Source organism: Prinia subflava, chromosome 4 (assembly GCF_021018805.1).
Source record: "Prinia subflava isolate CZ2003 ecotype Zambia chromosome 4, Cam_Psub_1.2, whole genome shotgun sequence".
Lineage (NCBI taxonomy): Eukaryota > Metazoa > Chordata > Aves > Passeriformes > Cisticolidae > Prinia > Prinia subflava.
The window spans coordinates 73,606,379-73,630,054 of NC_086250.1; the positions used below are offsets into that span (position 1 = coordinate 73,606,379).

General features: G+C 67.5%; 1 protein-coding gene across 1 annotated transcript in view; it reads left to right on the forward strand.

Moving 5' to 3' along the window:
* The first annotated feature begins 1,447 nt into the window (after nt 1–1,447).
* SND1 (staphylococcal nuclease and tudor domain containing 1) overlaps nt 1,448–23,676 on the forward strand; it is a 76,418-nt gene continuing 54,189 nt past the window's right edge. The window contains 12 exon segments of the mRNA XM_063397217.1: nt 1,448–1,617; nt 5,580–5,621; nt 5,623–5,730; nt 7,066–7,119; nt 7,121–7,187; nt 10,830–10,908; nt 11,827–11,987; nt 12,083–12,174; nt 13,343–13,498; nt 13,991–14,097; nt 15,051–15,141; nt 22,189–22,302. Coding sequence (XP_063253287.1) covers nt 1,543–1,617; nt 5,580–5,621; nt 5,623–5,730; nt 7,066–7,119; nt 7,121–7,187; nt 10,830–10,908; nt 11,827–11,987; nt 12,083–12,174; nt 13,343–13,498; nt 13,991–14,097; nt 15,051–15,141; nt 22,189–22,302 — 1,146 coding nt within the window. The 5' untranslated portion in view covers nt 1,448–1,542.

A 23,676-nucleotide genomic window follows, 5' to 3' on the forward strand; every position in this document is an offset into this window, starting at 1 on the left:
CACCGGCAGCGTCCCGAACGCCTCCCAAGGCAGGTCCGGGGGGACCCCCAGCCGGTGACACGGGACACGGCGGGAGCGACCCCCGGTTCCAGCCCGCGCCGGCTGCCCGGGACCCCCCGCTCCAGGGACGGGAGGGACCCCAGAGGGTGCCAGAGGGGCGGGCAGTGCCAGTGTCCCCTGGGGGAGGACACCCCGGAGCTGTGTCCGCACTGCGAGTGTCCCCTGCCAGGACGAGGTGACAGGGGGTGACCTCAGGTGCTCGGGGCCACCTCGCCTGGCGGCGCCGCTGCTCCCGGCTCCCGAGCGGGACGCGGGTGGCCCCGGCATGGGGGGGTGCCCGTGGGCACGGGGCGTTTTTGGGGTGCGGGTGCAGGATGGGAGCGACCCCGGGGCAGCGGGACCGACCCTGCCACTGCCCCCAAAGCAGCCGGAGGGGGGTGCCCCATTCTCCCGCTTTTCCCCCAGACCCGCGGGGTCCGGGCTGGGAGCGGCGCCGGGAGGCTCCGGTGGCCCGGGGAGGTCACTGTAGTGTCACGGACAGGCTGCACAGAGTACCGGGGTCCCTGCCTGCGGACCCCGCCGAGGCTGCCCCGCAGGGCTGCGCCGGGGCTCCCGGGGGGTCCCGCGGCCGGGATGAGCTCCCGGGGGTCCCAGGAGTCCCCGGGGGTCCCAGGAGTCCCCGGCAGTCCCGGGGATCCCCGGGGGTCCCAGGAGTCCCCGGGGGTCCCAGGAGTCCCCGGCAGTCCCGGGGATCCCCGGGGGTCCCAGGAGTCCCCGGGGGTCCCAGGAGTCCCCGGCAGTCCCGGGGATCCCCGGGGGTCCCAGGAGTCCCCGGGGGTCCCAGGAGTCCCGGCGGTCCCAGGAGTCCCGGCGGGTCCCAGGAGTCCCCGGCAGTCCCGGGGATCCCGGCAGTCCCCGGCAGTCCCGGCAGTCCCCGGCAGTCCCGGGGGTCCCAGCAGTCCCGGCAGTCCCGGGGATCCCCGGGGGTCCCGGCAGTCCCCGGCTCTCGGTTCCGGGCCGCCTCCCGGGGGTCCTCCCGGGTGACCCCAACCCCGGGGCCGCCCCGCCCCCTGCGGCGCGCGCCGCTGACGAGCGGGGGCGTGTCCCCGCGAAGCCCCGCCCCGTCCGTGACGGAGGGGGCGTGTCCCGGCTCGGCCCCGCCCCCGGCGCGGCGCGAGGCCACGTGTCCGCGCGGGCGGCCTTTGCCGACGTGTCCCTGGCGCCGCGCGCCCCGGAAGTCCCGCCCCCTCCCGCGCGCCGGGCCGGGCGGGGGCTGCGAGGGCCGTGACGTCACCGGCGGCGCGCCGCCATTGGCCGGGGCGCGGGCGGGCGGAGCGGCGCGCGCGGCGGGAGCTGCCGCCCGTTGGCCGCCGGCCGCGCGCGGGGCGGGGGCTCGCGCAGGCCCCGCCCCCCCGGCGCAGGCCCCGCCCCCCCGGCGCAGGCCCCGCCCCGCGGTCCCTTCCGCGCTCGCCCCGGGCCCCGCTGCGCTCCCCGCCGCCCGCGCCCGGCCCGACCCGGCCCCTCCGCCCGCCCGGCCCCGCCATGGCCTCCGCGGCCAACCCCGGCCAGGGCGGCTCCGCGCCGCCGCCCGTCGTCCAGCGCGGCATCGTCAAGATGGTAAGGGCTGTGCCCGCCGCTCCCCGCACCGACCCCGCGCCTCGCCGGTGACCGGGGACCCCCATCTCCCTCAGACTCTTCCGGGGCCCGGGACCCCGCTCTGCCCCGCTCCCTTCCCGGTAACCGGGAGCCTGTCCGCTCCCCGGCCGGTGCCCGAGTCCCCCAGCCCCGGTGCAGCCCCTCCGGTGCTCGCGGGCCGCTTCCCGCGGCGGTTGCTGACCCGTTACCGCCCGCAGCCCGCGATCCCCCTGCGGGCCGGGGCCCCGCGCCGTCCCGGGACCGGGCGCTGCACGGTGCCGCCGTCCCGGCTGCCGGGATGGGGCAGGAGGAGCTTTGGGTCCGGGGGCCGGAGCCGGTGGTCCCGCCCCGCCGGTGGTCGCGCTCCGCCGGTGGTCCCGGAGCCCCGGGCCGGTGCGGAGCGGGGCCCTCGCGGGGCAGCGGGGGCCGTGCCGGGGCTGCCGCACGTGCTCCGCTCGCTGCCCGCCCGGGCCGGCCCCGCGGGGCGGAGCGGCGGGAGCGCATCCCGAGCCCGGGGCCGGTCCGCACGGACGGGCTGGGGGTGGGCTCCCCCGGGACCCCCGGGACGGGCCCGCAGTGCCCCGTGTCGGGTCCCCACGTGTGCCGGCAGCGCGGCCCGGAGAGCGAAGGTCGGGTTCAGTCCCGGGCGCCCGTGCCCGCGCCGTGTCCCCGCGCCGTGTCCCCTGCCGGTGCCTGTCCCGCCTCAGCCGGGTCCCTGCCGGGTCCCCGAACCGCCCCGGTTCCTGTGCCCAGCCCAGGTGGGTCTGGGGGGTCTCGGCTGAGCCCTTCAGCCGCTGCTGCCCTCGGAGCCAGACCCTTCCCGGGATGTCACTGCAGCCCGCAGCCTGTGGCAGTGTGGGGACAGGCTGGGGACACCGCGGGCTGGGGATGGTCCCTGGAAGTGTGGGCACACACGGCACGGGTCTGGGTGAATCCCAGAGTTTGGGGATGGGCTCTGGAGGTCAGGGTGTGCTCAGAAAACCCTCCCCTGTGCCTGTGCCCGCCTGGCTGCACCCACGGGGTGAGGATCCACAGCAGGATTTTGGGGAGGGTTTTGGGGCCTGCTGGCGGGGAGGCGGCTGTGCCTGGCAGTGCCCCGTGCCCTGGGATGTGCTCCGTGGTCGCTTTCCAGGCCAGCCAGCCCGAAATTCCCCCGGGGAGCGGGGGGGTCCCTGGCACCCCAGGGTGCTGCTGGGTGCCCGGGGGTGGTGCCAGCCACGTGCTCTGCTGTGGTTCCCTCTCAGCTCGGAGGGTTTTGGGGTTTTTGTGCCTTCCTGTTGCAATCACAGCGCACTCCCTGCAATCACGGCGGGACTGTGGGGTTTGGGGGGCACGGTGGGAATGAGGAGCAGGAATTGTCCTCTGCTCCTGGCAGGATTTTTAACCCTTTGTGCCCCACAGGGGCAGCTCTGGGTTCTGGGTGTGCCCATGGGATTTCAGTGCCATCCCCCGGAGCCAGCTTGGCAGCACGGGCCGGGTGTGTGTGTGCCCCCCGTGTGTGTCCCCTGTGTGTGTCCCCCGTGTGTGTCCCCCATGTGTGCCCCCCGTGTGTGTCCCCCCCGTGTGTGTCCCCCCGTGTGTGTCCCCCCGTGTGTGTCCCCTGCGTGTCCCCGCGTGCCCCCCGTGTATCCCCCGTGTCCCCCGTGTGCCTGCGCCGTGTCCAGGCCCCTTCCTGGCTGCACCAAGCCTGGTTTAGGCCCAGATTTCTCTGATGGGGCCCTGTGGGGCAGATGGGACCTGGGTGACTTTGGCTGGCAGGGTGGGACAGTGCCACCCGTGTGGTGGGACAGTGTCACCCATGTGCCGGGACAGTGCCACCCATGTGCCGGGACAGTGTCACCCGCGTGGTGGGACAGTGCCACCCATGTGCCGGGACAGTGCCACCCGTGTGGTGGGACAGTGCCACCCGTGTGGTGGGACAGTGTCACCCCATGCCGGGACAGTGTCACCCGTGTGGTGCGACAGTGTCACCCATGTGGTGGGACAGTGCCACCCATGTGCCGGGACAGTGCCACCCGTGTGGTGGGACAGTGTCACCCCATGCCGGGACAGTGTCACCCGTGTGGTGCGACAGTGTCACCCATGTGGTGGGACAGTGCCACCCATGTGCCGGGACAGTGCCACCCGTGTGGTGGGACAGTGCCACCCATGTGCCGGGACAGTGCCACCCATGTGGTGGGACAGTGTCACCCGTGTGGTGCGACAGTGTCCCCTGCATGCCAGGGCAGTGTCACCCATGTGGTGGGACAGTGTCACCTGTGTGCTGGGACAGTGTCCCAGTCCCGTTGCTGTCACTGACCCGTCCCTGGAGCAGTTCCCCAGCTGGGATCCCGACGGCCCCGTGCGGGTGGGTGACAGACAGGGCGGGTGGGTGACAGACGGGGCGGGTGGGTGACAGACGGGGCGGGTGGGTGACAGACGGGGAGTGTGGCCTCCCCTGGGTAGGGACAGGGTCACAGGGATCTGGGATCTGGAATGTCCTCCCAGAGCACGGCACTGAGCTGGAACACGAAGCAGCTCCGCCAGGGATCCCACCCCGGGATCAGGACCCGTGCTGGGGATTGAACAGAGCAGCTCCAGCATCCCCGTGCCCTATAAATTAAAGATTAAGGTTAATTACAGCCATGGAACATCTCAGTCGTTAAGGACACAGCTCTGAGCCTTTGCTGGGTTCGCTCTGGGTGCGGCTCAGGCCGTGATTCCCGGCGGCTCCGGGTGCTGGGGGCACCCAGACCCTCAGGGTGGGCTCAGTGGGGCTCATTCCAGAGGGATTTGGTGTCCTGGGCATGGGGATGGGCTGGCTGTGGTGATGGAACAGAGCTGGAGGGCTTTGGGATCCCTGCGAGCGTCCGTGGGGATTTCGGGTGGCAGGGAGCCAGGACAGGGCTGGAACCCGACCCCGAGGCTGGATCCAGAGATCTGGGATGGGGACAGGGAGACCCCCCGAGAGGCTGGGAGATCCCCTGGGAACAGGGAGACCCCGAGCATGCTGTGGGTGCTGGCCCGGAGCTGGGAGATGCCGTGGCTGGGAATGTGGGGCTGGAGGTGTGAGGGAAGCCCGGGAGAGGGGAATGGCTGGGGGTGCCCAGCTCAGAGCTCTGGGCAGCCAAAGCTGTGGTGGGACACGGCCTGGCTAGGAAACCACCAGGAGTAAAATCCCGATTTTCCAAATCCTCCTTGGTGTTCTGAGTGCACAGAGGTGACCCCAGAGCCCCTGCAGTGCCACCCCTGCCATGGCAGGGACACCTCCCAGTGCCCCAGGCTGCTCCAGCCCCAGGGTCCAGCCTGGCCTTGGGCACTGCCAGGGATGCAGGGGCAGCCACAGCTGCTCTGGCAATTCCATTCCAGGCAGGAATTCCTGCCCAAGATCCCACCCAGCCCTGCCCTCTGGCAGTGGGAGCCATTCCCTGTGTCCTGTCCCTCTGTCCCTTGTCCCCAGCCACTCTGCAGCTCTCCTGGAGCCCCTTCAGGCCCTGCAGGGGCTCTGAGCTCTCCCTGGACCCTTCCCCTCTCCAGGGGAGCCCCCCCAGCTCTCCCAGCCTGGATCCCTGGGAGCTGAGGGGCTCCAGCCCTGCAGCAGCTCCGGGGCCCCTCTGGGCTCTGCAGCAGCTCCAGGCCCTGCTGCCGTGTGCCAGGGCTGGGGCAGCTCTGCAGGTGGGGCCTCACCTGGGCACGGGGCAGGGGCCCCTCCCCGCTGGGGACAAGCCCAGGACACGGATTTTGGCCGCGTCTCCAGCTGGGACAGCTGCCGGCTCTGCAGGCCGAGTTCCCAGGGCATCCCTGGAGTCCTGCGTGTCCCCGCGGCTGCCCGTGTCCCTCGGTGTCCCCACGGCTGCCCGTGTCCCTCGCTGTCCCCGCGGCTGCCCGTGTCCCTCGGTGTCCCCATGGCTGCCCGTGTCCCTCGGTGTCCCCACGGCTGCCCGTGTCCCTCGGTGTCCCCGCAGGTGCTGTCGGGCTGTGCCATCATCGTGCGGGGACAGCCCCGCGGGGGGCCCCCCCCCGGAGCGCCAGATCAACCTCAGCAACATCCGCGCGGGGAGCCTGGCACGGCGCGGCGCCGCCAGCCAGCCCGACGCCAGGGACACCCCCGACGAGGTGGGCACCGCCCCGGGGCCGGAGCCACCGGGAGCCCCCAGGGCCGGAGCCACCGGGAGCACCGGCTCCAGCCCCCGGGGGGGTCTGGGGGGAATTTCTGCTTCTTTGCTGCTCCACGCTTGGGATGGACCGGCGCTGTGGGGGCACAGGGTGGGGATGGTTTAGGGCACAGGGATGGTTTGGGACATGAGGGATGGTTTGGGGCACACAGAAGGGCTCAAGGGACTCGAGGGTGGATGGTTTTAGGGCACAGGGGGTGATTTGGTACCCGGGTGTTGGTTTGGGGTTTTATGGGACAGTTTGGGACATGAGGTATAGTTTGGGGCACACAGGGGGGCTCAGGGCACTCAGGGTGGGATGGTTTGGGGCACAGGAGTTGGTTTGGGGCACAGGAGTTGGTTTGGGTTTTATGGGACAGTTTGAGATACATGTGGGGTTGGTTTGGGGCACACAGGGGGGCTTGGGAGACTCAGGGTGGGGATGGTTTAGGGCACAGGGGGTGATTTGGGACCCGGGTGTTGGTTTGGGGGTATATGGGGACAGTTTGGGATATGTGAGGGGGATGGTTTGGGGCACACAGAAGGGCTCAGGGGACTTGGGGCGGGGGGGGGATGGTTTGGGGCACAGGGGGTAGTTTGGGGCACCCGGGTGTTGGTTTGGGGTATATGAGACAGTTTGGGATACATGAGGTATGGTTTGGGGTACCTGGAGGGGCTCAGGGGACTCGGGGATGGTTTGGGATGGCTCTTTTGGGGCACGAGGGGCGGTTTGGGGTGTATAGGACAGTTTAGGACAGTGAGGGGGTGGTTTGGGGCACCCGGGGCCGGTTTGGGGTCGGGGGAGGGTTCAGGGCCCGCGGGGCGGTCCCGGAGCGCTCCTCCTGCGGGCCGGGGGCGGCGGCAGCGGCGCTGGCAGATAATTGCTCTCCCTGGGGAGTTTTGTCTTCCAAACAGCCTCTAAATGTCACTCTTTGCCAAAGTGACGCCTGTCAGCCCCGCTAATTGTTTATGAGCGCGTCATGTTCCCACCTCCGGCCGCGCTCCCGCCCACCCGCGGCTCTGGAGCGGGAACGCTCCGGGAGCGCTCCGGGAACGCTCCGGGAACGCTCCGGAGCCTCCCGAGCCCAGCGCGGGGCTGCTCCGGCCGGGCTCATCCCGCTCCCGGGAGTTCCCGGGAAGGAGCCCTCGGTGCATTCCCGGGAGCTGGGGCCGTCCCGGGAGCGTTCCCGGGCTCCGCCGGGTTTGGGGGTTCCTTTGTGGGGGCGTTTCTCTGGTTCCTAGCGGGGCACTGCCCCCCCTGCCCGGGACCCCCGGCTCACGGCGCCTTCCCCCGCAGCCCTGGGGCTTCCCGGCCCGGGAATTCCTGCGGAAGAAGCTGATCGGGAAGGAGGGTGTGCTTCACCGTGGAGTACAAGACCCCGCAGGGCCGCGAGTATGGCATGGTCTACCTGGGAAAAGGTGGGTCTGGGATTTGGGGTTTACCTGGGAAAAGGTGGGTCTGGGATTTGGGGTTTACCTGGGAAAAGGTGGGTCTGGGATTTGGGGTCTACCTGGGAAAAGGTGGGTCTGGGATTTGGGGTTTACCTGGGAAAAGGTGGGTCTGGGTTTGCAGATTTATGTGGGAAAAGGTGGGTCTGGGTTTTGGGGTTTTCCTGGGAAAAGGTGGATCTGGGTTTCGGGGTTTTCCTGGGAAAAGGTGGGTCTGGGATTTGGGGTTTACCTGGGAAAAGGTGGGTCTGGGTTTGCAGGTTTTCCTGGGAAAAGGTGGATCTGGGTTTTGGGGTTTTCCTGGGAAAAGGTGGATCTGGGTTTCGGGGTTTTCCTGGGAAAAGGTGGGTCTGGGTTTCGGGATTTACCTGGGAAAAGGTGGGTCTGGGTTTGCAGGTTTTCCTGGGAAAAGGTGGGTCTGGGTTTCGGGATTTACCTGGGAAAAGGTGGGTCTGGGTTTGCAGGTTTTCCTGGGAAAAGATGGATCTGGGATTCCGGGTTTTCCTGGGAAAAGGTGGGTCTGGGTTTGCAGGTTTTCCTGGGAAAAGGTGGATCTGGGTTTCGGGGTTTTCCTGGGAAAAGGTGGGTCTGGGATTCCGGGTTTTCCTTGGAAAAGGTGGGTCTGGGGGGAGCACAAGGGGAGCTTTGGGGTGGGTTGGGATGTGCACCACAGGAGGGTCCCTGCCTGCTTTTCCATTGCTTTTCCATGACTTTTCCATGGCCCCCCGGGTCTGGCAGGGGAGGGGGGGTTCCTGCTCCAGCCCCCTGGGTTTGCACAGCTCCAGCCCAGGAGCTCCCTGCATTCCCCTGCTCCAGGAGCTTCTTAAGCACAAATGCAGCTGGGAAGCCCCTTTTGGGGGATGGGGTGGGAGGGGGGAGGTGTTGGGATACGCTGTCACAGCTGGGGGATGCATTCCCACTTTTCCATGGATTCCCAGTTTTGGGAGGGGGGCAGTGCCCGGTGCTGGTCCCAGCTGAGCCGGAGCTCACGGACACGGGAACAGCGCTGGGTGAATTCCCACAGCTTTCCCTTTTCCATCCTTTTTGTTGTTACAAATCTCTTGCTTGTCTGAGATCCCAAAATTAATCTGCCTGGAGCGTTCTGGGTGGGTTCTGGGGCCCCCCTCAGCCTTTGGAGGCACCAGCTTTGTCCCTGCCTGGAATTCCGGGGTCCTGGGGGTTCAAAGGATGGGCAGGGTGGGCTCCAGGAAAGCTCCCAGGACCCAGCCCACCCTCCGGAGGCTCCCTGGGGCCGGGGGATGCTCCGTGGGGTGTTTGGGAACGCGCGGGATGTGCTTGGACACGGCTCCCCAGCCCTGCAGCCCCACGGGAAGGAGGGGAGGAGCAGGCACAGGAAAGCGGCTGGGAAGGAGCTCAGGGGCTGCTGAATTTTGGGAGAAGTCCCTGGGGAGCCCCAAAGGGACTGGGGGGGTTGGGTGCCCTCAGCCCCACATCCCTGTGGACTCACATTTTCCATGTGGGAATGGGCTGGAAAGGGGGAGTGGATGTGCTCCAGGTGTGCTCCCTGTGGCACTCAGGACCTTTCCTGGCATTCCCATGGCACCTGGAGCCTTTCCTGGCATTCCCCTGGCACCCAGGACCTTTCCTGGCATTCCCCTGGCACTCAGGACCTTTCCTGGCATTCCCCTGGCACTCAGGACCTTTCCTGGCATTCCCATGGCACTCAGGATCTTTCCTGGCATTCCCCTGGCACTCAGGATCTGTCCTGGCATTCCCCTGGCACCCAGGACCGTTCCATGGCACTCAGAGCCTTTCCCAGAGCAGGAGCAGGGATCATCCAGCTGGAGTTGCTGACATCCCGGGCTGGTCCCGGGCTGATCCCGGGCTGGTCCCAGGCTGATCCCGGGTTGATCCTGGGCTGGTCCTGGGCTGATCCCAGGCTGATCCCGAGGCTGGCAGGGTGGAGCAGTGGGGTGGGCCCGGGGTGGGGCAGGGGCTCCCTTTGCCCCGGGCTCGGAGGATTCTCTCTCTCATCCCCTCGGGATGCCCCGGATCCCGGGGGTCTGCGGTGTGTCCGTGGCTCCCGGGGAGGCTGCAGCTCCCTCCCGGGAGCTCTCTGGGCTCACTGGATGTGGCTGAGGTGGGCAGTGCCTGCCTGGAGCCCTTCCCAGCAGTGTCCCTGCTCCCAGGCCACGCCAGGGCTGAACTCCCGTTGCTGCTGCATCCTGGCACGGTCCAGGGGCAGCACGAGGCCCCCGCCAGGCCCTGGGTGTCAAAGGGACCTCAGTAACCTTGGACAGGGCCCTCGGCACTGCGGGGATTTGGGATCTCCTGGTGAGGGGCAGGGTCTGGGCTGGTGATCCCTGTGGGACCCTTCCCACCCAGGATATTCCATGCTGCATTCCTGAGCTCCTGGGGACTGGGGGCCTGTTGGGATTCCTGCAGAGGGAGGGGTTGGAATCAGAATGGTTCTGGTTGGGAAAGACCCCCGGGATCCTGGATCTCAGAACACAATGTTGGATTTGGAGCTCTGGTTTGGGGAGCTGCTGCTGTGCTCCCCCGGAGCCCCCTGAGCGGGGCTGGCTCTGTCCTTGTCCCCATCCCTGCTCCAGCCCAGCCTGGAACAGCGCGGGCGGGAGAAATGAGGCAGAAAACGTTTCCTGATGAAGTTTGTCAGGGCTTAAACACCGCTAATGTGGGAATGCTGTGACAGATTCCCTGCCAGCCCTGCCGCAGCTGCCGGCGGCTCCGGGATGGGGAGGGTGGGGAGCCCTGCAGGGGCTGGGGACAGGCTGCACCCATGGGTGAGGGACAGCCAGGCCGGGTGCCAGGGCTGCCTTTGGAGCACCCTGGGCTGGGGCAGAGGGGCTGCAGAGCTGGGAGGGGTCCTGGGGGGGCTGAGCCAGCGGCTGGGCACAGCCCAGGGCGGGCACAGCCCCAGGGTGGGCACAGCCCCAGGGTGGGCACAGCCCAGGGTGGGCACAGCCCCAGGGTGGGCACAGCCCCAGGGCGGGCACAGCCCCAGGGTGGGCACAGCCCCAGGGCGGGCACAGCCCCAGGGCGGGCACAGCCCAGGGTGGGCACAGCCCCAGGGCGGGCACAGCCCCAGGGCAGGGACTGTCCCCTGTGCTGGCCCTGCTGAGGGTCCCCCTGGAACCCTGGGGGCAGCTCCGGGCCCCTCCCAACAGGAGAGCCCTGGAGGGGCTGGAGCGTGTCCAGGGCAGGGAGCTGGGAAGGGGCTGAGGGAGCTGGGAAGGGGCTGAGGGAGCTGGGAAGGGGCTGAGGGAGCTGGGAAGGGGCTCAGAGGGAGAAAAGGAGGCTCAGGGGGACCTTGTGGCTCTGCACAAGTCCCTGACAGGAGGGGACAGCCGGGGGGGTCGGGCTGTGCTCCAGGAACAGGGACAGGAGGAGAGGGAACGGCCTCAGGCTGGGCCAGGGGAGGCTCAGGGGGGACAGCAGCAGGAATTTCCCCATGGAAAGGGAGCTCAGGCTCTGGCACAGCTGCCCAGGGAGCCCAGGCTAGGGGCAGTGGTGTCCCTGGGGGAGCTCTGGGGCTGTCCCAGCACTGCTTACTGGGATGACTGGGAGTGCTGCCCGATTCCCGTGCCCCTCGGGCCCCTCTCACCCTCGTGCTCCTCTCCTCTCTCGCAGACACCAGTGGTGAGAACATTGCCGAGTCCCTGGTGGCCGAAGGGCTGGCGTCCCGGCGGGAGGGGATCCGAGCCAACAAGTACGTGCACAGCCCCCACCCCATCCCCATCCCGGGCTCCCTGCGCTCCCGAGGTGCCCACGTTCCATAGGAGTCCCTGGTGTGTCCCGTGGGCTGTGCAGGCAGGGGCTGGGCAGGGGCTGCCCCCTCTCCTGGGCTGCCGAGGCACCGGAGCTGTGTCCACAGGCTGCGGAGCAGGGACTCCCTGGAGCCTCTGGAGTCACCCCTGGGGTGGGGCTGAATCCCTGTAATTCCCACTGGAGAGGAGGTGCTGGGCTGTTCCTGGTGCTGGATCTGGCTGGATGACCCCTGTGCCAGCAGAGCCAGGCTTTTCCTGGGCTCCCTCACATCCCGAGGCATGGGAGAGGCCTGGGCTGTGCAATGCTGCATCCACGGGGACAGGGATCCATTCCAGAGGCTCAGGGCACTTCCAGGGCAGGGGTGGCCTCATCTGTGGGGCCATGGAATGGTGTGGGTGGGAGAGGACCCCCGAGCCCCTGCAGTGCCACCCCTGCCATGGCAGGGACACCTCCCACTGCCCCAGGCTGCTCCAGCCCCAGGGTCCAGCCTGGCCCTGGGCACTGCCAGGGGACAGGGGCAGCCACAGCTGCTCTGGGCACCCTGTTCAATATCGCAGCGTTTGCTGTGCCAGGGCTGGGAGGGGATCGTGGTCACCCTGTGGCCCTTCAGTGGCCCCCTGTGCGTGCAGGGCTGGGGTGATCCATGGATCCACACGGGGTGTGCCTTCCCCGCTCCCCCAAACTTGCTCTGCCCTGCTGGGAGCGCTGCTGCCTTTCCCTCGTGGTGCTCAGAGCAGCCTCTGGAGGGTTCTGGGCTCACCCCCCGTGTCCGTGGGAGGAGCTGGGGGGTTCCCACGGGGCGGGTCTGGGGGCGCCCAGGGGAGGGAGCCCCCCGGGCTGAGCCCGGCGTGTCCCGCAGCCCCGAGCAGAGCCGGCTGGCCGAGCTGGAGGAGCAGGCCCGCAGCGCCAAGAAGGGCATGTGGAGCGAGGGCTCGGGCGCCCACACCGTGCGCGACCTCAAGTACACCCTAGAGAACCCGCGGCACTTCGTGGACTCCCTGCACCAGAAGCCTGTCAATGGTGAGGTGTCCCCCCTGTCTCCTCTGTCCCTCTGTCCCCTGTCCCCCTGTCCCCGTGCCCCGTTCCAGCGGCTGAGCTCCGGTGTCTCTCCACAGCCATCATCGAGCACGTGCGGGACGGCAGCGTGGTGAGGGCCCTGCTCCTGCCCGACTTCTACCTGGTCACCGTCATGCTCTCGGGGATCAAGGTGAGCCCGTTCCCCCTGCCGGATCCCCCCCGCCGGATCCCCCCTGCCGGATCCCCCCTGCCGAATTCCCCCTGCCGGATCCCCCCTGCCGAATTCCCCCTGCCGGATCCCCCCTGCCGAATTCCCCCTGCCGGATCCCCCCTGCCGAATTCCCCCTGCCGGATCCCCCCTGCCAGATTCCCCCTGCCAGATTTCCTCTGCCCAGCTCCTTCCTTGTCCGAGCTCCTCGGCACCCGCCGCTCTCTGGGTCCCAGGCCACAGCAGGGAGGGGGGAGGTGACATCCCTGTCACCTGCTGGACCTGCAGTGCCAGGCTGGGAGGAGCCCGGTGGGGTGGGGACAGGCGTGGGTGGGCTGGGGCTGTCAGGGCACAATCCGGGTCAGGATTGTGGTGCCCACCTTGTCCCCAGCCCAGAGCCCTGAGTGCCACCTGCAGGAATTCCCTGAACTCCCTGGGCAGCCCCTTCCAATCTCTGATCACCTTTCCCATGGAGAAATTCCTGCTGATGTCCAAGTTCAAGGAACCACAGTCTGGTTTGGGTGGGAAGGGGACCCCTGAGCCCCTGCAGTGCCACCCCTGCCATGGCAGGGACACCTCCCACTGCCCCAGGCTGCTCCAGCCCCAGGGTCCAGCCTGGCCTGGGCACTGCCAGGGATGCAGGGGCAGCCACAGCTGCTCTGGCAATTCCATTCCAGGCAGGAATTCCTGCCCCAGATCCCACCCAGCCCTGCCCTCTGGCAGTGGGAGCCATTCCCTGTGTGCTGTCCCTCTGTCCCTTGTCCCCAGTCCCTCTGCAGCTCTCCTGGAGCCCCTCCAGGCCCTGCAGGGGCTCTGAGCTCTCCCTGGATCCTTCCCCTCTCCAGGTGAGCCCCCCCAGCTCTCCCAGCCTGGATCCCTGGGAGCTGAGGGGCTCCAGCCCTGCAGCAGCTCCGGGGCCCCTCTGGGCTCTGCAGCAGCTCCAGGTCCCTGTCCAGGGCTCCCAGGGCTGCAGGTGGTCTCTGTTTCCCAGGGCAGTCAAGGGGCTCTGTCCTTGCACAAATTCCCCGATCTCAGCCCCCCACACCCCCTTGGAGCCAGGGAATGGGGCAGCCCCTCCCAGGGGTGTTCCCCACCCTCCTGCCGAGGCTCCCGTGCCCACCCCGTGCCCCCCGTGTCCCCTGTCCCGCAGTGCCCGACGTTCAAGCGCGAGGCTGACGCGGAGGTGCCCGAGCCCTTCGCGGCCGAGGCCAAGTTCTTCACGGAGTCACGGCTGCTGCAGAGGGACGTGCAGATCGTCCTGGAGAGCTGCCACAACCAGAACATCCTGGGCACCATCCTGCACCCGGCACGTGGGGCACGGGGGGGAGCCGGGAGTGGTGGAGCTGGGAGATCCCAGTCCGGGGGTGTCACTGGGATTCGTGGGCTCTTTCCCGATGGATTTGGGAGATCCCAGTCTGGGGGTGTCACTGGGATTTGTGGGCTCTTTCCCAGTGGATTTGGGAGGTCCCAGTCTGGGGGTGTCACTGGGATTCGTGGGCTCTTTCCCGATGGATTTGGGAGATCCCAGTCTGGGGGTGTCACTGGGATTCGTGGGCTCTTTCCCAGTGGATTTGGGAGGTCCCAGTCTGTGTGAGGAGGGCAGAGCCCAGGGGTGTCACTGGTGGGGTCTCCAGTGGCACTGGGAGCTCAGGGGACATCGAAGGGGCTGTGCAGATCCCCCCCAGCAGGGACAGGGCCCGGGGGGACCCTGCCGGCCCCGGGGGGACCCTGCCGGCCCCGGGGGGACCCTGCTGGCCCTGGGGGGACCCTGCTGACCCCAGCCCTGTGGTTGCTGCAGAACGGGAACATCACGGAGCTGCTGCTGAGGGAGGGCTTTGCCCGCTGCGTGGATTGGTCGATCGCCGTCTACACCCGCGGCGCCGACAAACTGCGCGCGGCCGAGAGGTGGGTGGGGATCCCAGCTGATCCCAGCGATCCCAGCTGATCCCAATGGTCCCAGTGATTCCAGCTGATCCTGCTGATCCCAGCTGATCCCAGTTGATCCCAGTGCTCCCAGCTGAGCCCAGTGCTCCCAGCTGAGCCCAGTGCTCCCAGCTGAGCCCAGCTGATCCCAGTGATCCTGCTGATCCCAGTGATCCTGCTGATCCCAGCTGATCCCAGTGCTCCCAGCTCATCCATCCCAGCTGAGCCCAGTGCTCCCAGCTGAGCCCAGTGCTCCCAGCTGATCCCAGTAATCCCAACTGATCCCAGTGCTCCCACTGATCCCACTGCTCCTCAGCTGCTCCATCCCACTGCTCCCAGCTAATCCCAGTGCTTCCAGCTGATCCCAGCTGATCCCAGTTGATCCCAGTGCTCCCAGTTGATCCCAGTTGATCCCAGCTGATCCCCGCTGATTCCCAGCTGATCCCAGTGCTCCCAGCTGAGCCCAGCTGATCCCAGTGATCCTGCTGATCCCAGCTGATCCCAGTGCTCCCAGCTCATCCATCCCAGCTGAGCCCAGTGCTCCCAGCTGAGCCCAGTGCTCCCAGCTGATCCCAGTAATCCCAACTGATCCCAGTGCTCCCACTGATCCCACTGCTCCTCAGCTGCTCCATCCCACTGCTCCCAGCTGATCCCAGTGCTTCCAGCTGATCCCAGCTGATCCCAGTGCTCCCACTGATCCATCCCAGCTGATCCCAGTGCTCCCAGCTGCTCCATCCCACTGCTCCCAGCTGATTCCAGTGCTCCCAGTGCTCCCAGCTGCATCCATGGGGTGCCTGGAGCGACTCCAGCCCCCCCAGCCCCGTGTGGCTCCTCTGGGATGGGGTTGATGGGATGTCCCCTCCGTCTCCCCGGGCAGTGCCACCCCTGGCGTGTCCCCATGCCCCAGCCCGGTGTCCCACTGTCCCCACCCCCAGGTTTGCCAAGGAGCGCAAGCTGAGGATCTGGAGGGATTATGTGGCCCCCACGGCGAACCTGGACCAGAAGGACAAACAGTTCGTGGCCAAGGTGAGCGGGGCTGGGAGGGGACGTTTGGGGACAGGGGCACAGGACAGGGTGCCCAGCTCCCAGCATGGCCTCTCCGTGGGCTCGGACAAACCCCAAAGGGGTTTCCCTGGACCGGATCCCGCCATGGATCCCAGCAGGGCTGGGGTGGGGAGAGGTGCCAGGAGAAGGGAGGGAGCCCTGAGAGAGGGGCTTGGCCTGGTGGGCACGGGCTGGGGCTGTCCTGGCACCCTGCTCCTGCCAGGGAGCCACCGGACAGGCTGGCATCCCGACTGGCTCCCAGTGTTCCCAGGGGAGTGGCTGCCCCATGGATCGATTCCCGATGTTCCCAGGGGAATGGCTGCCCCATGGATCAGTTCCCAATGTTCCCAGGGGAGTGGCTGCCCCATGGATGGATTCCCAATGTTCCCAGGGGAGTGGCTGCCCCATGGATCGATTCCCGATGTTCCCAGGGGAATGGCTGCCCCATGGATCGATTCCCGATGTTCCCAGGGGAATGGCTGCCCCATGGATCGATTCCCGATGTTCCCAGGGGAATGGCTGCCCCATGGATCAGTTCCCAGGGGAATGGCTGCCCCATGGATCGATTCCCGATGTTCCCAGGGGAATGGCTGCCCCATGGATCGATTCCCGATGTTCCCAGGGGAATGGCTGCCCCATGGATCAGTTCCCAGGGGAATGGCTGCCCCATGGATCGATTCCCGATGTTCCCAGGGGAATGGCTGCCCCATGGATCGATTCCCGATGTTCCCAGGGGAATGGCTGCCCCATGGATCAGTTCCCAATGTTCCCAGGGGAGTGGCTGCCCCATGGATGGATTCCCAATGTTCCCAGGGGAGTGGCTGCCCCATGGATCGATTCCCGATGTTCCCAGGGGAATGGCTGCCCCATGGATCGATTCCCAATGTTCCCAGGGGAGTGGCTGCCCCATGGATCGATTCCCGATGTTCCCAGGGGAATGGCTGCCCCATGGATCGATTCCCGATGTTCCCAGGGGAATGGCTGCCCCATAATTCGTTTCCCAGTGCTCCCAAAAGTTGGAGATGCTGCTGAGCCCCTCTCCTGGTGGTTGCTGGTGTGTTCCCTGCCCGTGGATGCCGCGGGATTCCTGCCCGTGGATGCCGCGGGATTCCTGCCCGTGGATGCCGCGGGAATCCCTGCCCCGGTGCGGGAGGGCGGTGCAGCAGCGTGGGATGATGCCGGGTGGGATGCGGGAATGCGGGCTCCGGGAATGCGGGATCCGTGGATCAGCCCCGCTAGATGGAGCTGCCGCCTCGCCCAGGCAGCGGCCGCGCTCCGGCGCTGCTGGAATTTCCCCGGGAATGGGCAGCAGCCACATTCCTTGGAGAGTCGGCCTGGTCCCTGCGCGGGGCCGGGTCCTGCCCCGGGGCGTCCTTCCCGCTGCTCCGGTGGGATTGTCCGAGCACCACGGACCGGGGAAATCAGGGATGGGATCCAGCCTGGAGACCCTGAGGAAATGCAGGAATGGGATCCAGCCTGGAGACCCTGGGGAAATGCAGGAATGGGATCCAGCCTGGAGACCCTGGGGAAATGCAGGAGTGGGATCCAGCCTGGAGACCCTGGGGAAATGCAGGAATGGGATCCAGCCTGGAGACCTTGAGGAAATGCAGGAATGGGATCCAGCCTGGCAGCTCCTGGGGGGGATCCAGGAATGGGATCAAACCTGCAGACCCCTGGGGGGATCCTGGGTGCTGGGGGTTGAATGGAGCAGAGATGGAGAAGCTCTGGAGCTGCCGGGACAGCCAGGAGCTCCTGGAGCTGCTCCAGCCTCATCCATGTGGAGCTCTCCCTGTGGCCGCTGGGATGGCCCCTGTGCTTGCTCGGGTGGCTCGGATGTGGCTGGGACACGAGCAGGGGCCCCCAAAACCTCCCCAGAGCAGGAAGGGTTTGCTGGGCATTCCCTGTGGGAGCCGTGCAGGGCCAGGGAGCTCGGAGGGGCTCCGGGGGCCGGAACTGAGAGCCCATCCCTCGGGATCAGGACGTGGCTGTCCCCTCCCTGCGGGGGTGACAAATGACACCTGAGCAGGTGTCCCGTGGGCACGGCAGGGCTGGAGCGCCGGGAAGCGCCGCTGGCAGTGGCTGCCACCGGAGCTGTGCCAGGAGCTGTGCCAGGAGCTGTGCCAGGAGCTGTGCCAGGAGCTGTGCCAGGAGCTGTGCCAGGGCCGTCAGTCACGCTCCGCTCAGCTGCTGGAGGGGGCGGCTGGATGCTCCCGGCGCTTCCAAGACGCCGCGATTTTGTGGGATAGCGGCAGGCGGGGCTGGTCCGGGCTCCAAAGGGGTGTCTGGGCGCCTTTGGGATCAGCAGCGTCCCCGCCCCATCCCCGGGAGCAGCGGGATCCAGCTCTCCCCGGGAATGGTGGGGTCCCCTCGGGTGGGGTCAGGGTTTGCAGGGTGCCCCCGGTTCCCCGCGGGGCCCCCCAGGCTGGGAGCGCTCCCGGCTCTGCTCCGGCAGGGTCCGCATTCCCTGGGAGCCCCAGAGGCAGCGAACACCTTGTCCTGCTTTCTGGGGAGGGGGCGTGGGACTTCTCCTCCTGTTGGGTCCATCCTGCTCTCAGCACAGGGCTCTGGAATTTGGCCCGTGGCAGCCGCAGCGCCCCCGCATTTCGGTGTCACTTCGGGGTTTTTTTTTCTTTTTCTTTCTTTTTTTTTTTTTTTATTTTTTTTTTCCGCTTGCCCGGAATTGCAAGCGAGGGGAAAATCAGGACAAGTGTCCGCACGGCCGCAGTGCCGGCGTGTCCCGCAGCCGGGCACGTGTCCGGCGGCCCCGGGCCGGGCCGTGCCGCTGGCGGGGACCGGAGCGCGGGGGCAGGGACGGCGCCGGAGCCGCCTCCGTGCTCGGCACAACGGGGCTCGTTCGCAGCGGCAGAGCTGACGCAGGAGCTGCTGGAGGGGGCTGCGAGGGGAGGGGAGGAGGAGGAGGAGGAGGAGGAGGAGGAAGATCCCAACCTGCCTTTGCACCGTTGATCAACCGCGGCAAATGGGCTCCGGTTGATTTCGGCTGCCGGCGCTGGGGGAGCAGGGGAGGCTTGGCCTCGATTTGCGGGTTTGGTGCCTGTGAGTGGCGAGGAGGAAAGCAGAGGAGTGGAAATGTCAGAGGGGCTGCAGGCTCTCTCCCGAAATCCCTACGTCAGCTTGTCTGGGAGCGGCGGGATTTGGGACACGCTGCGGAGCCGAGCGCTGGGCCGGAGCCATCCTCTGCAGGGGGGGCTGCGTCGGCCCGGCTCGGCTCGGCTCGGCCCGGCTCAGCACGGCCCGGCCCGGCTCGGCTCGGCTCGGCTCGGCTCGGCTCGGCTCGGCCCGGCTCGGCTCGGCCCGGCACAGCCTCGGGGCTCCCCGCGCAGCCCCGGGCCGGGTCCTGGCGCTGGCTCCGCGGTGGGGCTGAGCCCGGCCCAGCTCCTTTGATCCCGGTTTTTATTCCCTTTGCTGGGAGCTCTGCTCGTGGCCAAATCGTGGCGGAGCTCGGTGGGCTGTGCCAGAGCCGAGCCCAGGAGCTGCTCCCGGCTGGGCTGAGCGCCAGACCCTGCCGAAACCCCCCTGAAGGACATTTTTGGGATGGGGGGACAGTGCTGGGCTCTGGCTCCCCAAATGCCACCGTCCTTGTTGGGGACAGGAGGTCACCCTCAGCTTTGGGGGTGCTCCCAGTGCATCCCAGGAGTGGGTGCTGTCCCGGGACAGGGACACTGTCCTAGGAGCACGGCAGGCAGGAGCCTCGGGAGCTGGGACAGGCAGGGGGGTCCTTGTCCCCCCCAGCTCCCAGGGAAACCATCCCTAAAGGTGGAACCCCTGGCAGCCCAGTGTCACCGCCCAGCACCCCAATGTCACCGCCCAGCACCCCAATGTCACCACCCAGCACCCCGAGGTCCCTGGAGGGTGTCACAGCCGTGGGGCTGCTCTGTGTGTGTCCCGTGGCTGTCCCCATGGATTGGGATCAGCATTTGGGATCAGCTGCGCCTTTAGGGCACATCCAGGGTTTGTGGGGGCGGGGTCCTGTTGCCAGACCCCTGAAGGGTGGAACTCCTGGTCCTCAGGGGAAGAGCTGCTTCCCTCCTCCTCCTCCTCCTCCTCCTCCTCCTCCTCGGGCTGGAGCAGCTGGGCTGGTCCTGGCCCTCGGTCGGTGCCAGCCCTGCCCGGGGCACCCAGACTGGGAGGTTTCGTGTCCTGTACTGGTCCCAGTTCTGCCCCACCCTGTGTGCCCCCAGTACTGGGGACAAGCAAAGCCCGGGGTGGAAAATGGGAGGCTTTGTTGGGATCAGCTCTTGCAGTGAGGGAAAAAACGTTCCCTGATGAATCTGGACAAGGGCTGCGCGCTCCGTGCCCGGGAGCGGTGACAGGACGGGGGTGAGCAGGGTGGCCACAGGGACATTCCCGGGCTGCCCTCCCTGCCCCCAGGCCGGGGACGTGGGAAGCAGCAGCCGGAGCGTGCTGGCTCTGCAAGAAACAGCTGCAGAGCTTTAAAAAAATAATCCCTCCAATCCCGTTATCAAAGGGCCTCTCGCGGGCGGGAGCAGCCACAGTGAATGTGGGATAAGGGCAGCGGCTGCGGCGGGCTGGGAGCGCGGGGTGGGGGCAATGCCCCGGCCCCGGGGGTGCTGAGTCCCTCATTGTGCAGCCCTGTCACCGCTGGCTGTCACCGTGTCACCCCCTGTGCCCTCCTGCCCCCCCTGCGGCCCCAGCAGCAGGAGGGAGCGGCTGCCCGGGGAGGGCGGGGACCTGTGGGTGCCCCTGGTGCCACCCGCTCTGTCCTGCCTGGGGCCGGTGTCCCGTGGGAGCCCTGGCTCCAGTGCCATGTACTGTGTGCACCCCACGTCCTGTGTGTCCCTTGTCCTGCTGTGTCCCTTGTCCTGTGTCCCTTGTCCTGCTGTGTCCCTTGTCCTGCTGTGTCCCTTGTCCTGCTGTGTCCTTTGTCGTCCTGTGTCCCTTGTCCTGCTGTGTCCCTTGTCCTGTGTCCCTTGTCCTGCTGTGTCCCTTGTCCTGCTGTGTCCTTTGTCATCCTGTGTCCCTTGTCCTGCTGTGTCCCTTGTCCTGTGTCCTTTGTCCTGCCATATCTTATGTCCTGCTGTGTCCCTTGTCCTGCCATATCCCATATCCTAGTGCATCCCAGGTCCTGCAGGGACCCTTTGCAACTGGGTCAGGGCCCTGCAGAGACCCTGCAGGTCATTCTTGGCTCCTGCTGCCACCCGGGCCTGTCCTGCCTGGGGGACACAATGTCCCTGCTCCCGGGGCCGTGTCCTGCTGCATCCCGTGTCCTGCTGCATCTGTGTCCTGCTACATCCATGTACTGCTGCACCCCATGTTCTGCTGCATCCCGTGTCCTGCTGCCTCCCGTGTCCTACATCTGTGTCCTGCTGCATCCTGTGTCCTGCTACACCCATGTGCTGCTGCATCCCATATTCTGCTACATCCCATTTTTTGCTGTATCCCATATTCCACCTCGGTGTCCCGCTGCCTCCCGTGTCCCCCCTGCAGCCGGCTGGTCCCGGCGCAGGCTGCCGTGGGTTGGTCCTGCCGGGAAGGGGCGCTGGGGCCGGAGGGGCCCGGCCCGGCCCCGCTGCTGCTCCTGCACAGATCCGGGCCGTGCCGGGAGCCGCTGGAGCGCCGGGAGCCGCTGGAATGCCGGGAGCCGCTGGCCGGCTGCTGCCTCCTGCCAGGGAACAAATGAGATGTGACCGCGGCTCCCGCGGCTCGCGCGGCTCCCAGGGAAGCATGTGCTGGATGTGTAATGGAGCGCGGGATCTGCCCCCGGAGCTGACCCGCAGCGCCCTGGCTGCAGCAGCTCCGCTTCACATCCTGCTTTTCCCGAGTCTTGGGCGGGAGGAAGGAGCGAGGCTGCTCCCTCCTCGCCCCTGGATGCCCTGGAGCGTGAGATTGGATTACTCCACTTGGCAGGCGCACGGCTCTGGGCTGCTCCTGCCGAGGAACAGCGCAGGAGCCGGGAGAGGCCGGGGCCGCGCTGGGACGTTCCCGGGGGCTTTGCTGTGCCCTGCGAGCCGCGGTGTCTGCTCGGATCTGAATTCCTTGAATCCTGCTCCCCCTGCGGCCTGGCAGAGGCTGATGTGATTGCCAGGCGAAAAGGGCTGGAGTGGGATCAGCTCCTGCCTCCCTCTGCAGCTCCGGGGGGTGTGGGGCTGGCATCAGCGTGGATGAGCAGCACTGGGAGCCCGGGGGACTGGGGGGACTGGGGGGACTGGGTTGTGCTGGGAGCAGGCAGGGAAACGTCCCTGTCCTGCCAGTGGGAGAACGGGGAATGTTAAACCCGTGTGTCCTGAGCCCCCCTGGGATTCTCCTGCCCCCTCCACATGGATCCAGGCTGGGAGAGCTGGGAATGCCCAGCCTGGAGAGGGGAAGGATCCAGGGAGAGCTCAGAGCCCCTGCAGGGCCTGGAGGGGCTCCAGGAGAGCTGCAGAGGGGCTGGGGACAAGGGACAGAGGGACAGGACACAGGGAATGGCTCCCACTGCCAGAGGGCAGGGCTGGGTGGGATCTGGGGCAGGAATTGCTGCCTGGAATGGAATTGCCAGAGCAGCTGTGGCTGCCCCTGCATCCCTGGCAGTGCCCAGGCCAGGCTGGACCCTGGGGCTGGAGCAGCCTGGGGCAGTGGGAGGTGTCCCTGCCATGGCAGGGGTGGCACTGCAGGGGCTCTGGGGTCCCTTCTATCCCAAACCACTCCAGGATTCCCTGACTTTGTGATCCTGATTAGTTTGCTCCCCCTTCCCTGAGCGTCATCCCTTGTCCATTGTCCAGCTGGTGCTCCTGCCCCTCTGGAATTGCCTCTGGAATGAAACCCAGGGGGCTGAGCCCTGGCACAGGGCACACGGCTGGCAGTGCCCTGGTGTGCCACATGTCACCATCCTGGGAGCCACATTCCTCTGGTGACCCCTGGGACACCCGGGAGGGGAGCCAGGGTGGCAGAGCCGGTGTCACGGTGGCACCTGGCCCTAGGTGTGCCCCGGTGTGCCCCGGTGTGCCCCGGTGTGCCCCGGTGTGCCCCGGTGCCCGCTGTCCCCACGCTCAGCCCTGTCTCTGCCCCCAGGTGATGCAGGTGCTCAACGCCGACGCCATCGTGGTGAAGCTCAACTCCGGGGACTACAAAACCATTCACCTGTCCAGCATCCGGCCACCGCGGCTCGAGGGGGACAGCGCCCAGGTGACACTGCGGGGACAGCGCCTGGGGACACTGCGGGGACAGGGGACAGCGCCTGGGGACACTGCGGGGACGGGGGACAGGGAGAGGACAGCGCCTGGGGACAGGGAGGGGACAGGGGACAGCGCCTGGGGACAGCCTCTGGGGACAGGGAGGGGATGTGAAGAGGATGGGAAGGGGCCAAGCAGGGGGCCAGGATGGACTCTGCTCCCCGTGGGGCTCCTGCCCTCTCTGGGATGACCGAGCCCCCCTTTCCCTTCCCTGGGAATCCCATCCCGTGGGACGCAGGAGGCCTGGGAAGGGCTGGATCGTGCTCTGGTGGCTGCAGGGAGATGGATCCGTCCCTCTTTCCGTGCCTCAGTTTCCCTCTCCGTTCCGTGGGTGCTCCCACCCTGGGGTGCGGGGTGGTCCTTGGGGATGTCCCTGCGCCCCCAGGCCCTCGTGTCCCCACCGTGGGGCAGGCCCTGGGGCTGCAGAGCTGCTGGAGGTGATACCACGTGGGGGATCCGTGTGTTCTCCCCCCGGGCCGTGGGGCTGGGTCTGGCTCTCCCCACGCCCCAGGGCAGCAGCGGCTGCCGCGTCCTCGGGCTCCCGGGGGTGTCGGGGCTGGCTCTGACCGGCGGCGGCAGCGGCGGCGGGCGCGGGGCGGGCGCTGCAGTGTCGGGAAGTGTTGGGAAATGCTTGGAAGTGCTTGGAAGTGTTTGGAAGCGTTTGGAAGCGCTTGGAAGCGCTGCATTGTTCCCGCACAGTTTGCTCCCTGCTCTGTGTGTTTGAGGCTGTCTCCGGCGGCGCCGCTGGAGCCGGATCCGAGCGCGTGGCAGGGACATGAAAGCGCCGGGGCCAGCCGGGGTCGGGCACGGCAGCGCCCTTGACCCGCTCGGAGCGCGGGGCTGAGCCCGATCCCGCGGCACTCACCGGGCACCCCCGGCCCTGCCGGGGCTCCGGGGCTGTGCCAGGGCCGGGATGAGGGATCAGTCCCTGCGTCACACACGGAGCGACCCTGACCCCGCTCAGGGCCTGCTGCTGTGCTGGAAACAGGGACGAGGGACAGGCCCTGGGTCACAGAGCCTCCTTCACCCCTGCTCAGAGCTCCGGAGCTGCTCCAGGGGCTGGGATGAGGGATCAGTCCCTGTGTCACACAGAGTCTCCTTCACCCCTGCTCAGAGCTCCGGAGCTGCTCCAGGGGCTGGGATGAGGGATCAGTCCCTGTGTCACACAGAGTCTCCTTCATCCCCTCGTGGCTCCGGAGCTGCTCCAGGGGCTGGGGCGAGGGATTGGTCCCTCTCTCATACAGAGTCTCCTTCATCCCCTCGTGGCTCCGGAGCTGCTCCAGGGGCTGGGATGTGGCTCTGCTCCCGTTGTCCCTTTGTGGGACAG